General features: G+C 58.3%; 2 protein-coding genes across 4 annotated transcripts in view; both read right to left on the reverse strand.

The window, feature by feature from the left end:
- The window catches only part of LOC308228853 (microtubule-actin cross-linking factor 1-like), a 133,711-nt gene that overhangs the window by 35,791 nt on the left and 81,951 nt on the right, over nt 1–15,969 (reverse strand). The window lies entirely within an intron of this gene.
- LOC308228940 (uncharacterized protein) lies at nt 2,117–6,674 on the reverse strand (the record flags this gene model as incomplete). The annotated part of the gene is made up of 1 exon (XM_080632569.1): nt 2,117–6,674. The coding sequence occupies exon 1, from the start codon at nt 5,456–5,458 to the stop codon at nt 2,117–2,119; it is 3,342 nt and encodes a 1,113-aa protein (XP_080488695.1). The 5' UTR covers nt 5,459–6,674.

Consider the following 15,969-nt stretch of genomic DNA (forward strand, 5'->3'; position numbering starts at 1 on the left):
ATGCTGTTGAGAACAGAGACCTGACATCATAGGAGTTTGTTAACCACAAAATTACAGACACCATGAAGCCGGCTGTGTTTCGAAAGACAAAGGCAATGAGCAATGAATGTGCCAGTCATTTACTGCACCACGCATTTGGCATGGTCCTGCCTGGGAATCCTGTTGGGAAAAGCTTTTTAGAACAAAAAAGATGCGATAGGGAAGGGGGAGGAGAGCGAATGAAGCTCCCCATTGTAAAGAGAGGCAGCAGGGCAAATCCTGTTCCCTGGAAGGAGATAAGTGCTTTTATCAGAGTTATCAGAGCTGGGGATCTGCTCTAACCATGCTGACGAACGCCCTGCATGGTCCCTGCAGCCGCACAGCCCGGTCCCAAGGGACAAACCTGGGAAAACCAAAGGAAAAGCAGCCCTCCATCACGTCCTCTGGTCCCTTGGACCACGAGCCCACCCAGAGCACAGGTCACCCTGCACCCAGCGCTGGGCAGGAGCGGAGCCCTCAGCCCTGGCACACACCTTCTCTTCGGGAAGCAGAGGGATCGCAGGCAGCTGCCTGCTTCCTCACGTGCCAGAGACTGAATGGACACTGATGGCACCAAAAAAGTCCCACTCGGATGCAGGATCTCTCCTAACAGAGCAGCATGGATGGCACAGCTCTGCGGACCCAGCAATCACTTGGCCTCCAAAGGAACACAAGGCAGGCAAAACCTCCTCCCACAGACACACACAAAGTTCCCAGCCCAAGCGAAGGGGCTGCCTTGACTTTCTTTGCCCCATTTCCCAAGTGATTTCTTCTCAACCAAGAGCTGTTTGCTCCAGGAAAATTATGCCACGGTTCTAAGAAACGAACGGTGACACGGAATCACCGATGTCCTGGCTGCTGCTTCCGTGGCTCTTTATATCTGGAGCTGGCTGCTAGAGCAGCCAAAGCCACAAAAGGACCAGGCTGATAAGCCTGGCATGCAAAAAAACAAACTCCAGGGCTTCGGAGCAGGGCAGGAGCCCTGAGAAAACCTGGCCACAGGCACCTGCACCATGAATCCCTGTGCAAGGATCCCTCCAAAGGCAATCCCAGCCACAGGCTGAGGAGCGAGCACGGCCAACACATTGTGCTTCATTGCTCATAGAAGGTCCCAGTGATTTAGTTCATTAACCTCACGGTGACTCAGCTTTGAAGCTCATATTTAATATCTATTTGCTGGGCAGGAGAAGGCGCAGAGCAAGGCGTCCTGCCCGGGCGAAGTGGCTGGACAGACGTCTTGGCAAGCAGAAGGACGTCTGCTCCACTCCCAGCAATGCTTCCCAAAGCAGCTTCCCAAAGCATCCCTTCGCTTTCTGCTTCCTCCATCTCCTGCACTCCTTAACCCCCCCGCTGCCAAACACAGGGCCTGGCCTCGAAGTGGGAAGAACCAGCACAGACCCAGCGCTGCCAATGGCTTCAACAGCCTTTGAGCAAGGCGGAGATTTATGGGCTTAACAATCAGATGCACACTTGAAATAAGGGTCCCATCAGCAAGGACACGCTGGCACCAAAGAGGCAAGAACCCAACAGCTCTGCTTCCTTGCCAAGGTCCACACCGGCTGCCCCAGTCCATGCTCACACGGACCCCCCCACATGAGAACATCTCTCCAGCCTCTCCACGTGTGTCTCTCACACAGCCCAAAGGATGAGGAAATGCCACCGAATTGGGATCTCCAGTGCTGAGTTCTGATGTCTCCTTAGCGATATCTCTCCCAATCCAGGTGGCAGGAAACCAGCACGCGGCTGTGGGAACTGCACCACCGAGGTCTCTCCAGGCAAAACTATGGCACAGCAAAGCAAATCCCCAAACACCAGAGAGAATCTGAGCCCTTCCAGAGCCTCAGCACCTCAGCGCTCCCTTACAAAGCTGCAGCAAGCAGTGACTGCCCAGGACGGGAATTATTTGCACTTGATTTGTTTTACAGGATTCTCTCTTCCAATGCATTTTCTGCTTCAGAGACGGGAACCACCCCGCCAGGATCTGGCAAAAAAGGCTTTTCTCAAGCCTGTGATTTACATCGGGGTGACCGTAATGTACTTGGAGAAGCCAAAAAAGCTTAAGACAATGGTTTAGGTCATCGAGCGGCAAAAGCCCAACTTACAAAAACACACAACTCAACTCCCCCCCCCGAAACGCTTTGCCTCCCAAATCCAAGCTGAACTCCGGAGGGAGGAGGCTGCTTGGGAAGCAGATCCTGGCCTCGTGTTCCCGAGTTCCCACCTCCCACCCACCCCTCGAGTGCAAAATAAACCCCGTCCGGGCAGCAAATACCTCGTTATCTGGAACGAATCCATCTGGGGAAGCTGGAGGCCCCTCGGCGAGGAGAGCGGTGGCCAGGGGGGGTCCCTCCGTGTCCGCAGGCACCGACCCCTCACTGGGCTCCAGGGAATGGCTGGGGGGATGCAGGGTGTCCCCCGGGGGGGTCTGTGCCATGCAGGGTGCACCCGGCAGCACGTGTGGCTCTGGGGAGCTGGGTCCTTCCAAAGGGGGCAGGAAGATGAAGGGGGGATCCTCCACAGCACCATCCCAAGCTGCCACATCCAAAGCGCATGCTCCCACCATGGGGTCATCCTCCAACGCCAGCACTTCGGTGGATAGCTGCTCCGGGATGGGCGGCACAACCGCGCTGGCAAAGTCATCTGTATCCCCCAAGGCCACTGCTGGCCCCACCACTGACAGCAGCACAGGGCCACCACCAAGATCCCCAACACTGGAGACGAGCGGGTCGCCTGCTTGCAGTGGCACAGCGGCAACAGGCACATCAGCAAATGGTGGTGGGGCATCCAGAAGCTCTTCCATCGCCAAGGACATGGCAGCGGTGGTGGCATCTGAAGGTAGGTGCTCAATACATGGCTCCTCAGCATCCATGGTTGGATCCCCAGTGGCTGGTGGGGTCTCCTGAGCCCAGAGCTCTGGGACAGCCACATCCCCTGGAGCACACAGCCCTCCAGCATCCCTTAGGATGGCATCAGGAGCAGGCTGCTCCACAACGGGTGATGTGCTGGGAAGCTCCTCCAGGGCTGCTGGGCTGGCAGCACATGGGACCCCGTCACCCAGCACCATGGCACAGCACCGTGCTGCTGACCGCCCCTCCCAGCCACTGGCAAACAGCAAGTCCAGGTCTCCCGGCTGCAGGATGGCAGCTGGGGCTTCCCTGTGCATGACGGCCACCTCCATGGGGGACCCCTCGGCATGAGCAGCCCCTTCCAGAGCCAGGCTCTGGCCCAGGGGATCTGTTTCCCATAGAAGGTCTTCAACATGCACTGGGGATGTTGTTGGAGCCTCGGAGCCCAGCTCTGATGCAGAGCCGGTGCCGAAAGGTGGCACAGAACCACAGTGAGCATCCCCTTCTGCCAGATGAGCCTGGCCCCCAGCCCCATCACTCTCTGACCCCAAGTCTGTGGCTTCACCCTGAGAAACCAGTTCTGGGACATCCCAGCTGGCGAGCTCAGTCCTTCCTGGCAGAAGGTGATGGGTCCCAAATGGATCCATCCACTCAACACTGTCCTTGTGGTGCTGTGGGGGAGACCCCAGCTCCTCCATCACCGTGTGGCAGGGGGATGCTCGGCCAGGACAGGTCTCCTCGGGAAGCTCTGATGCTTCCCCATCAGGGACCAGCAAGTCTTGGTTTTCCACGCTCCATCCCACCCGAGCACTGGGGTCACCAGCTTCCTCCAAGCCAGGAGCTGGATGTGTGCCCATCTCAGAAGATGGCATCTCACCACCCACCACCACCACACAACTGCCTGCGAGCTCCGGCTCCACCAGCGGGCCAGGTTCATCCTCCACTGGTGCCGGGGAGCACTGCAGGAGGGAGCCCGGCCCTGCTGTGGCCATGGGGCTGGGGGAGGCCCCTCCATCCGAGTCCGTCGGGGTGACGGCCGAGGTGTCCCTTTCCGAGAAGGGCTCCAGCGCGCTCAGCACCTGCGAGCTGCAGGTGACATCAAAGTCCTCCAGATCGGACACAACGGCAGAGTCTGAAGCGCTGATGTCCAAAGGGGCCCTGTGCTGACACGCTTCCACCCCCACCCTGGCCAGTTTGGCTGAATCCAGGTCCAGCCCCTCTGAATCCATCAGGGAGACCTGAACCTCCAGGCAGCTGGAGGCAGCCCCATCACCCTCGTCCTCATTCAGGCACCGCTCCTCCAGCTCCAGGAACATCTGCACTGAGTCCGTGTCGGACAATGCGGGGCCCGTGGGGCTGGCTGAGCGCTCTGAACCAGGAGCCAAGTCCTCAACCTGGCACTGCACCGCCGTGTCCTCAGTACAGCACATGCTGCCAGCGGCGAGGCTGCCAGCACCCCCCCGGGATGCGCAGGACCGCGAAGTCCCTGGACTGGGGGGGTATGTAAGAGCAGTGAATTGCTCCCTTTCCTCAGTAATATCTGCCAAGCAACAGCTCCTCTTCTCCTCTGCCACCAGAACAGCCTTTCCTCTATCTGACAGCGTCGCCTCCTCCCACTCCTCCATCATCACCCAGCGCTCGTCCTCCTCAAATCTCAGCTCAGACTCCGTTTTCTCCCTGAGATTGGAGGCGATGAGAATATCCAGTCCTGCATCCAGCAGCTCTTCGCTAAGGCACGGAGACAGGTTGACGTTCTCCACCGTAGAGTCCGACTCGGAGGCCTCCAGGGTCTCCTGGTGCCCATCGCTGAGGCTTCCCTTGATGAAGTTCTTCCTGGCTCGTGGCCAGGTGGCACTGGGGAGCCGGTGCACCCTGGCCACGTTCCCGATGTGACCGCGGCCCTCACCGGGGTTCAGCAGGGCCTGGCGCTCATCCCGGGCACCACCGTAGCCATCGGCACCGAACTGCTTGGCCGTGAGAGCCTCCGCTGTGCCGGATGACTTGGAGACGTGCTCCAAGGTGAGGGACTCAGACATGGGCTCGCCGTGGTCAGGCTGGCCTGGGGGGTCGGTGAGTATGGTGCTTGACTCCCGCTTATCCCGCAGGGAAGGGTTGGAAGCACCCGCTTCCGACACCTCGCTCAGCGAAGCCCCCATCCTTTCTGCAAATTCGGTGAAGTTTGGTGGCATGAAGGACTTCCACGACCGCCGGTTGACATTCTCCTTCCTCTCAGGGTTCGGTCGCCTCCTTGGTGGAGCCGGCGCTGGCTTGGAGACGTCACTGCTGAGCTTCAGCGCATCGAAGATGACTCGTTCGTCCAACTTCTTCGCCTCGGGAGCCCTGGACTCGAAGACGTTGGCAGCTCCCAGAGTGCCGTTGCTGGAGATGGTGCTGCCGTCCCCCTTGCCAAGGGTGCTCTTGGAAAGCTGGTTGAGCTTCGATCCCTGATCGATTTGCTCGTTAATCCGCATCGTGTCGTATATGGACCTCTGGGGCACGTAGCAATCCTCTATATAACCATCCTCTTCCTCGCCCTTCCCCAGGCAAGTGCGGTTCTGCCGTAAACAGTCTGGCCGGCTCAGTGGTTTGCCCATGCTCCCACCCTTAGGGATGACGGAACTGCCCCAGCACCGCAGGAAGCATCACAGAGCCAGCAGGTCCCAAAGCCTCCCGTGGCAGACTCGGATCCCAAAGCAGCGGCGCTACGGGGACAGGAGGGTGCACCGGCAGCACCGCGCCGGCTCAGCAGCTCCACCAGCGTTCCCAAGGAGTGAAACACCGCATCTCATCCCCCCGACCGCGTGTAAAACCCCCCATCCAAGGGGAAAAACCACCCGACAGCTTCGATAAAATATTCCCAATCGCCGTTTGCGACGGAGTTGGAAACTCTTCAGTGATCCCGAATGTCCGTCTCTAACAACAAAGGCACTGCTTGTCCCGGTGGCTTGGGAATCGCGTCCCGAGCGGCTCCTCGCTGTCCCGGCAAAGTCCAGCCGGTCTGAATTAGCCTCTCCCCCCGACTCCCGTGTTTTCATTTGAACTGAGCTTGTCAGCGGATATTCGTACAAGTTTCAACACAGGAAGTTCTTCATTCAGGGCAAACTTGGAGGTTTCCTGTCTCCAAACCATGATGGCATCGGGGTTTCCGTCACCCCGCGATCACCGAGAGACGCTGAACCCCCCCCAATCCAGCCGGCTGAGTCCTGCAGCGGAGGAGGAGGACGAGGAGGAGGAAGAGGACGAGGAGGAGGAGGAGGACGAGGAAGGCTGCCGCGTCCTCGCTGCTTTTTTTCTTCTTCTTCTTCTTCTCCCCAGGCAAAAAAAAAAAAAAAGGCGATAAAACGCATCCAAAAATGGCAACGGGACGGAGCGACCGGATCCCCCGGGCTGCCGGGAGCCGGCGGGGGGGACGGCAGCACTCGCGGCCGGAGGCTGCTGCTGCTGCTGCTTCCTCCTCCTCCTCCTCCTCCCGGCCCCTCTCGCACTAACTTTCCCAGCGGCCGGTAAGGGGCTGCGGCGGCTCCGCGCCACCGGGCGGCCCGGCCATGGCTTGGGGAGGGGGCGGCGGGGGCCGGTCCCCGCGGTGGCGGTGGGAGGACGGGCGGGACAGAGCGGTACCGCCCCCCTCCTCCTCCTCCTCCTCCTCTTCCTTCTTCTCCTCCTCTTCTCTTTCCCCGCCGCTCTCGCCCCTTTTGTGCGCGGCTCAGCGGCCGGGCCGGGGCCGGGGGGTTCCGCGTCGTCCCCGCGGGCAGCCCCCGGCCGGTGCGGCGGGATGCATGGCGCGCCCGGGCTGCTGCCTTCCTCCTCCTCCTCCTCCTCGTCACCCGCCGCCGCCCGCTCTCCTTCCCGCCGGCGGAACAAAAGGCCGATCCGCGCAGGCCGCCGCACGCCCCGGCCCCGCCGCCAGCACCGGGCTCCCGCGGCGCTGCCAGCCCCGGCGGAGGGCGGGGGGAGGCGGGAGGGGGGCGGTGCCGCGGGGCGGGGCGGGAGCACCGGGGCCGCCCCTTCCCGGGTACCGCGGCGCCGTCCACATCCCCCCCCCCCCTTCGCTAACACCAGCCCCGGGAATGGGGGAACCGGGACCCCGGAGGGGAGCGGCGGGGGAGGAGCACTCGGCGGCCGGCGGCAGCCCCGGGGCTGGCCCGTTCCCCGCCCCGCCGGGACTGGCCCCTCCTCCGGGGGGAGGCGGCAGCCCCCGACAAAGAGCAGCAACGCCCTGGCTCGGCTCCGGCAACGGCAGCGGCTCCCCCCGCGCACCGGCCCCGCCGAGCCGCGCTCCCCCGGCCCTTTGTCCGCGCCCGGACACGGCGGTTTCCCCGGTGTCGCTTTCGAAGGCGCTTCCCAGACGAGCCCCGCGCTGGGAGGGGGCCTGGACCCATCCTCGGGTCCCCTTCCCCTCGCACCCACCCTGCACAAAGAGCCGAGTTATTAAATCCCCCCCTCCCCCAAACCATCCCCAAAGTCCCATTTTCGCCTTCGCTGGAGCCACATCACTGCGAAAAACCCACCCACAACTTGCCGCCGCACGGCACGCCCGCTCCTCGCCCTAAAAACTCATTTTTACAGCCCCAGCGCCGGGTCAGCCCCGTGCTCCCCCCATCCCGAGCCCCGTCACCCTCTTTTTTTCCCCTCCCCAACCCTTGGGGTTAAGAGATGGGGAACATTCAAAGCGGCTGCAGTGGGGCTGGGAGACGTGAATCACTGCTGTGAAGTGATGCCGAGGGAAGTCGCAGACTTGGGAGAGAAACCAGGAGGGCTGGGAACAGCCTCCACACATCTCCAGGCAACAACCCGCCCCACCAGCCCCCCGGCCTGCTGCCTCGGGATGAATTACGGCATCGGGATAAAAATACAAGAGCCTGGGAAGGTGCTTAATGCATAAAAGCATGGACCATGCACCCCGATAGAACCATGGAATGGTTTGGGTTGGAAGGGACCTTAAAGCTCATCCGGTTCCAAGCCCCTGCCACGGGCAGGAACACCTTCCATTAGCACGGGTTGCTCCAAGCCCTTGTGTCCAACCTGGCTTTGAACACTGCCAGGGATGGGGCATCACTTTTGGAGGGATGAGAATGGATGCTTTTGGGAAGGGGAGGGTTCAGGGCTATGGAGGAGAAACACCCACTGAATGGCCCGAAGAGCTCAGTGGGGCTGGTTGTGCACCGGGAAACCTTTGGAAATCCCTTTTCTTATTTCCATCATTAAATATGACCAAGAACAGGAGGTGGGGAAGGAGTAAGGACCGGGGGGCGGAAGGTGTACAAGCAGCCCCCCGTATCCCCTATGCCCATCCCTTGTTCCCTGCAGACGGATGGTCACGGCTGGCCCTGCTGCCTCCTCCATCCCTGGCTGCCAGCGCCACAAGAGCGTCCCAAAGCCCAGATTTTAAGACTTGGCAGGGACACCCCAGCTTTCGGTTGCCGTTATTAACCCAGCGCAGCTGAAACAACAGGAGGAGGGCGGCTGCGCCATGCCAGCGCTCCAGCAAAGCCACCCCCGGCCTCCCTGCTACCACCTTGGCCGGGAGCAGGAGCGGGACCGTTACCGCTCCGGGGCCCCTCCGTGAGGAATCCCAGGCATCCGGGCTGGGGCGCGGAGGCTTTTTGTTCCACTGCGAAGAAGGAGCGAGAGAGATCTCGACGTGGAGCTGCTGTTTCACAGCCAGAAATTCTTTTCCCATTTCCTCACCGAGTCACGTGCCAGGAGCAAGCCAAGTCTTCCTCCAACACATCCCCCCCGTCTCTAAAACCATTAGGGAAATATTCAGCCGGTACTAAAGCCCATTACAAACCCACTATGCCTGGCCTGAAGACCCCAACCGGAGCCCTTGCAGGTTCCCTAAGTCATGGCTTGAAGCCACCAAGTGCCACCCCAGCGATGGGGACGTGGTGGGAATTGCAACTTGAGCACCTTGCTCGAGCTTTGCGTTGGTTGATGGAAGGACGGGGCAGGACAAAAAGGTCCTTTGGGCTCTGTCCATGTGGCTCCAGCACACAGAGCCCTGCCAGCAGCAAGTGCTTGGGCTGAAATACAGGGCTCGTAGAGCTTCAGAGCCCCATCTCCAGCTCAGCAGACCGCATCTGCTCCCTCTGCAGCTTGCTGGACCTGCAGCATGGTGGTGGTGAGCAGAATGGACAATCAGGATCTCATCTGGCTTTTGTTCAGTCACCAAATCCCCATTACCAGCACATTTTGGCCAAACCCACATTGAACCATGGCTGCAAGCACTGGGACGCCTGTGCTCCAGCTATCAGCCCACCATGGAGAGAGGACCAGTGAGCTCTACCCAGGGCTATCACCCAGCCCAGACCCACTCGTGCCCCAGGGCCATGTCCTGCAGATAAAGACCCTCAGCTAAAACCCACCCAGAGGTTTTCTAACCCTTGCTCAAAGTAGGAGCATCCTCATTTGTCTCCCAGAGCCGCAGGTTTGGAGCTTTCCTCATATGGCCACCGGCGGTGGGACACGTGCCCTCCCCATCCCAGGCTGATGTCACCCTGTTTATGACTGTGTTACATCCTGCCACCACTGTTTACATGGGAAAGCAGTATTTGGAAACCAATATATTTTTAGCTTGCTTTTAATGCATCTCAGCAGCTGGAAATGAGGGACCTGTGTTATGTGACGGGCAAGAGAGCCCAGAGATAGCTCAAGATCTTCGATGGACATGTTGCTAATGAGCCCAGGGTACAACCAAGGGCCTTCTGCATCCTCAAGGCTTCAGTCTGCCCTTGGTGCCAGGTAGGGCAGCACCCACTTGCCCAGCCTGGATGCAGGATTGCTCCTGCCTTTGCACCATGAGCTTTGTCCCTACAGGTCTTGCTGCCCATGTCCCCCATATCCAATTGTGTGTGCAGGTCACTGTGTCCCCCATATCAGACTCTGTGAGGGTCACCAAGTTGCTGGTGGCAGGAGGGACACGGTGCCATGTCCAAGCAAAGCAGAGGAGATGAACCCCAAGTGCCTCCAGCCCGATGGAGGGCTTCAAGGTGGATCTCAACCTCCCTCAAACCCTGCAATAAAAGCACAAAGCCAAAGCACACACAAAACCTGCCTCAGAAACTGCTTTTTTGGTTGCTGTGGGATTTTTACCAGCGTGTTCATGTATTTTAAAACCTTTGCTGCATTCGTCAGACAGTCAGAGAGATTTCTTTATCTCCCTTCCAGTGCTGTTGTTCTCCTCCTAAACTTGCTCCTCTTGCCAAACCGTTGCCATCACGGTGCTGCGTGGGCAAGCCTTGAGCTCCCAGCCTCTTCCAGGCAGGAGCACTGGGGCTAATCCCATCCCACCACGCCAGGCTGGGTGCTCCCTCATCCCATTGCCTTACAGCTGACTTCAAACCCATTTCATGCCAGGCCTCTGCCACCACGCAATCCCCTCTTCAAAGGCTCGGGTGGTTGGTGATGCACTGATTTGAGCCTACAGAGCATGAATTCAGGGCTCTCCTCTGCAGCGCCGGGGGAGGAAACCTCGGCTGGTTCCATGGGGGTCTGCACCTCCATGGGAAAAGGTGCAGGAAGAGGTTAAAACCCAGACCCCACAGAAACAACCTGCAGCTTGGATGTACAGCCACATGAGCACGGCATTTTTCCATGGATCCGACTGTTCCAAGGCTGCTGGAGCTGTGCGGTGGCACATTCCCTGCAAGGCAGCTAATACATACATTGGTATAAATAATTCTCCCAAATGAAGGCTGGAGCCCACGTTCTTACAGCAGAGCTCAGGCACAGCCCCACGCCGTGGCAGTGAGCAATGTCAGAGTAATCAGGGACAACAGGGAGAGCCCGAGGGATGGGGTGATGAATAAACCGCTCTGGAGGCTCCTTAGGAAGTGAGGTAAGTGTGTTATCCAGAGAATCCTCCGGGTGGGAGACATATTAAACACTCTTTCAGCAGAAGAACTGGCCATTGTTCCTCAAGTGCTGCGGTGACGAATCCAAGCTCAAGCCCTGCCCTTGGAGAAGCCCCCCCGGCTGCTCCAGACCCTGTGGCCACAGTCACTCCCTTTGGAGGAGAGCCCCGACTCCCTCAGATGCGCTGGGTGATGGGAAGGTCTGTGTCCACGTGCTTCCCCACGGATCTCCCACTCGGTGGCCGCATCCCACCAGGACCAGGCTCCTCTCCCTCCTCTGCTCAGCCCTTGCAGACACAGAGCTTCCCATCACCTCCTCCCTCGGATCCTCAGCTCTCCCGCTCTTATGCAAAGCCGGTATTTTTAGTACCTCCTGGAAACGCTGGGAAGTGTCACCACCACCACCAGCTAACGGAGGACATTCCTACGGCCACCTCCCGCAGCTGGGACCAGGCAGGGTCACCAAAGCATCTGCAAGGGGGTGGCTTGGGAGCAGTGACCCAAACCGGCTCCTGGAAGGGACCATTTGATCACGGCCCAAGTGTTTCATGGTCAAGACAAGACAGACAATAAAAGCCTCACTATTATTGTCAGTGTCAGCAGCTCTTAATTCACTCTTTACTCAGGACCAGAGCAGTGCCCGTGCCCCTCTGCCTGCCCGCTGACACCTCAAGGTCAAAGCCCATGCACTCGCGGATGAACAAGCACATGGGCAACGCTCCCTTTGGAGAGGATGAGCTCTAGGGGCACGCTTGCTTTTCCCTCCCCAATACAATTCATTTCCAAGGAAGGAGGAGGCTGCAGGGACCTGCACAAGGCCGTTCCTTTACAACACCCCAGGTTAGAAGTGCACCAAGCACTTCACAGCCCTGCTTGGGCCCACTCACCCCAGCCGGGATCGGTGACAGCCCCGTCACAGCCTGCGCTTATCACCCCTCATTTATCATCCTCTTCTCCAACGAGGGGAGATGGTGCCTTTAAGGCAGCTTAACAGCTGTCAGAGAGGAGGCATTTCTGCGTGTGCTGCTGATGCTGAAAATACTAACCAGAGATACTTTAAGTAGGGCTGGAAGGCGTTCAACGAGAAGACACCGTCGTGCAGCCGGGCCCCGCTCCCAGCCCAGTCCCACCCAGCTGCTCCCAACTGGACGACTGTCGGGAGCCACACGCATTCCTCCGGGGGCACACAAGGGTTAAAAATACCCTCAGCCAGGCTGGGGCACAGCAAGCGGCAGTGTCCCGCTCCCTGCCCCATCCCACCCCATCCCCTCATCAGCACACGGATGTGTTCCTGCTCTCCGATCCAGAGATGGGGCATTGGTTTCCCTCTGCCCATCCTCAAGAGCAGCTCTGCAGTGGTTCCAGAGATGGAAATGGATCATCAGACGTGCGTCTTACACAGGAAGATCACAAAATGCCACTTGTGCAATCAGGGACCACGCTTGTCCCCAGCCTGCCGAGCTCTGCAAACCTGAATGGGGCAAACTGGGGAGAAACCACCTGCCTCAGTCCTCCTGCAAAATGACCCCCATGAAACCTTCCATGGTGCTGGGCCGATCCCATCCCACATCTCTTCCTGCTCCTGATGCTTTGTGCAATGACAGCCTCACCTGAGGGAGGTGACGCCCTTGTAATGCCCAAGGTACAGCCCCCATTCCTGAAAAGCAGCACCCAAGAAAAACCCAGGGCACTGGGCACAAGGGCCATTGTTATTAACAACAGCACTTCTGATAGCGCTGTTGAGTCAGCTCCTGCCTGAGAGAGTCATAAACAGAGCACCCAAGAGCTTGGGCTCCTGACAAGCACCCGACAGCTAATTGCTGCTTTTAGTGAGGGTGAAGAGGGGAGGACCCGGAGCAGGGACAGACAGAGCAGCAGCTGAGTAATTGCTGTGCAGGGCTTTACTCACTCACTGCATCACCCCTCCTGGGACTGCTTCCCTGGGGGTTGGATTTATTAAAGCAAAAAGGGTGCTGGAGGCACGAGGGCTCCGGCTGACCAGACCTGCTCTAAAACAGACCGGGATTGCGGCTTCAGTTCTTGCTGCATGGGGATTCTTCCTCCCCCTCTCCATCATCCAGCATAGAACATTTATTGGCGTGCAGAAGTGGTGCCCAAGTTCACCGCATTGAGCAACAGCTTCAAACAACCTCCCCAGAAATCCCTGGCAGGAGCCACAGATCCCATCTCCGCTCCCCACAGCTGGCAAAGTCATGGGATGCAGCAGCCCCTCACTCTGGCTGGGGTGAGGCTGGGGTTTAATGAACCCCGGGAGCGAGGTTGGGATGAGCAGCATGGCCTGTGCCAGCCGCGGCACGTCCCAGCTCGCCGGCATTCCTGTGTCATGCTCCACTGCTGCCAGCAGCTCTGGTGGCCCCCAGGGTGGCATCAGGAGGGGGCCGTGGAGTTGATGGGGGTCCAGCCATGCACAGAGGTGTCACCACTCCAGCCAAGTGCAACTGCACCCATTTGGATGTGATGGTGACCATTTGGTTATGACACAGAATCACAGAATCACAGACTGGTTTGGGTTGAAGGGACCTTAAAGCTCCTCCAGCTCCAACCCCTGCCATGGGCAGGGACCCCTTCCACTGGAGCAGCTTGCTCCAAGCCCCTGTGTCCAACCTGGCCTTGAGCACTGCCAGGGATGGGGCAGCCACAGCTTCTCTGGGCACCCTGTGCCAGCGCCTCAGCACCCTCCCAGGGAAGAGCTTCTGCCTAAGAGCTCATCTCAGTCTCCCCTCTGGCAGGTTCAAGCCATTCTCCTTGGCCTGTCCCTACAGGCCCCTGGCCAAAGCCCCTCTCTCAGCACAAGCCTGATCCAAAGGACAGCATTAGTTTCCCAATCTTTGGGATGAGAGGCTGTAACCTGGTGAGCACACGATGGAGAAAACCCCTACGTGTCTCTGTGTGAACCTCTGTCCCTCATCTGTACCTGGGGAATTGCTTCCCTGGGGAATTCTGCTGTTTGCTAAATGGAATCAACGTAAGACATTCAATTTGGTACCATTTCAACTGTAGCTCATTTGATTCCAGCCATTAACATTTAATATTAGCTTTGAGAAACCTGAGCTGACAGCAGAGAGAACGGAGGAGGAAGAACTGCCCCAGCCTGGAAGCTCCTACCAGGAGCTCTTGCTGGTGGCTGTCACTTGTCCCTCACACTGAAGAGCCCAACTCGGATGTGTGATGCTCATGGAGACACAGCACTGATTCCTCCTTTTATACAAAAGGATGCTCCTCAAAGAGGCAGCAATGGGAAGACAATGCCTTGGGTTAAACTCCTGATGCAGAGCAGGAGCTAAAGATGAGGTTCCTTTGCCAGTTTAACACAAGCTGAACCCATGCTTTTTCTTCTGCAGCGTAGCTCTATCTGAAGCAATCCATCAGGATAACCATATAAGCACAGGCTCCAAACCACAGAAATGCCTTTCAGCTGCACTTGATCTCGCCATAAAACTAGAAGCTAAGCAGGAGACCCCTTCAAGTCCCTTCCAGATGGGTTTCTTACAATCCTGCAACAGCGTGGGGCTCCAAACCGGTCCCGACCTAGGCCAGTCCCCCCCCCATCACCATCCTGCCTTCTGATGGCTGCGGGAGCGGCGTGGGCTCAGCCCCTCAGTGCAGCCATCCCCATCTCCGCATCCGCTCGCTGAGCCGAAACACCTCCTGCAAACAAAGCTCCCCCATCCCAGCAAGATCCCACAGCTGCTTCCCAACCTCCTGCCTCCGAGAAACCCAGCCAGGAAGAGCATTTACAGTGGGAGAGGGCTCATCCCTGCCATAGCCAGGACTAGTCCCTCTGCGGCCTGGGAATGGGGCTGGAAGGGAGAGGGGAAATGCACGGGTGGCAGTTCTCCAAAAGCTATGGGTCTGTTGGAGGTTGTGGCCTTTGGGGGCAAGTTTGAGGGGTGTTTGCAGGACAAACCTATGGGGAGTTTCACGTATAAACTGCTCCAGGAGTCATCTGTTCACGGCCTCCATCAGAGCTTCAATAGATCTTCTTTATTAAAATCTGGACACAATGAGTCCAGAAGTGCCCACTTTTGTCAGGGCTGCATTGGCAACTTGCCGGGAGGCCTGGGGCCATGCCTGATTTGCATCTCATTTACACAGATGTTCATCCAAATTAATGCCTTAAGACATAATATCTGCCTCCAGTTGAGCCTTCTGGACAGACTGACCACGACGGCTCCTGGAGAGCCCCGGCCACCCCATCCTGCTCCCCACGCTCAGCTGCATCGTCCCCACACTGCTGCGGGAGCACTTCCCGACCCAGGAGCTGCCTCTGGTCCCCTCGGACACGCTCTCCTGCATCTTTGGTTGCGATCCAAGGAGGGACACAGTTGTGGTATTGTCTTAGGTGCTGAGAAAGAAAAGCCTGGTGCAGCCAAGAGAAGCCCCCTGAGGTCCCCGCTTCCCCCAGCACCCAAGCCAAGCTTCTCCAGCGCTCTCCCTCCTGCACGTCTGGAGTGCAGACGGTCCCTTCCACGTGCAGATGAGTATCTGGGATCGCATTTCCCCTTGGAGAGAACCGTAAGGTGAGGCTTTGCAAAGATGCGCTCTGCAGCACTCGGGATCCGTGCAGCAACGCCTGCTCTCGGGATGCACCATGCAGGGGAGGGATGCTGCTGCGTAACCACGATTGCTCCATCCCCCTTCTTGCTTCTCCCCCATTTTATTCTCAGCCATTGCACAGTAAAACCCCACCATCGCTGCTGCAACTGCAACACAGACCCCAACTGCAACACAGACCCCAACTGCAACACAGACCCCAACTGCAACACAGACCCCAACTGCAACACAGACCCCAACTGCACCGCAGGGCCAATGAATGACTCCTGGTAAAGACACGTCACCTCCCAAAGCACCCCTGGCTCATGCAGCCCGGGCCACCATCGTCTTAAAGGGTCACTGAGCTTGAGACACGTCAAGGTCACTGAGATACAGCCCATTTACAAGCACTACGATGGGTTAAGCTGTGCCTGCCAACCCCAACCAAGCAATCTGCACCGATGCCGGGTTTCCTCGTCGCTTCTAATGAGAGCTGCTCAAGGGAATAACCCCTTGTTCTGCAGGAAAGTTTCACTGGTTTTAAGGAATAGAAACCCCTTTTGGGATATATTTTGGGATATATTCCAAGAGACTCTTCTGTGGTGTCAGATGAAGTTAAATCCTCCCAACCAATACAATCTCAATGCAAAACACTGCCCAACACAAGAGTTAACAGCAGAACCACCAGAAGAGCTTCA

Source organism: Psittacula echo, assembly GCF_963264785.1.
Source record: "Psittacula echo genome assembly, chromosome: 21".
Lineage (NCBI taxonomy): Eukaryota > Metazoa > Chordata > Aves > Psittaciformes > Psittacidae > Psittacula > Psittacula echo.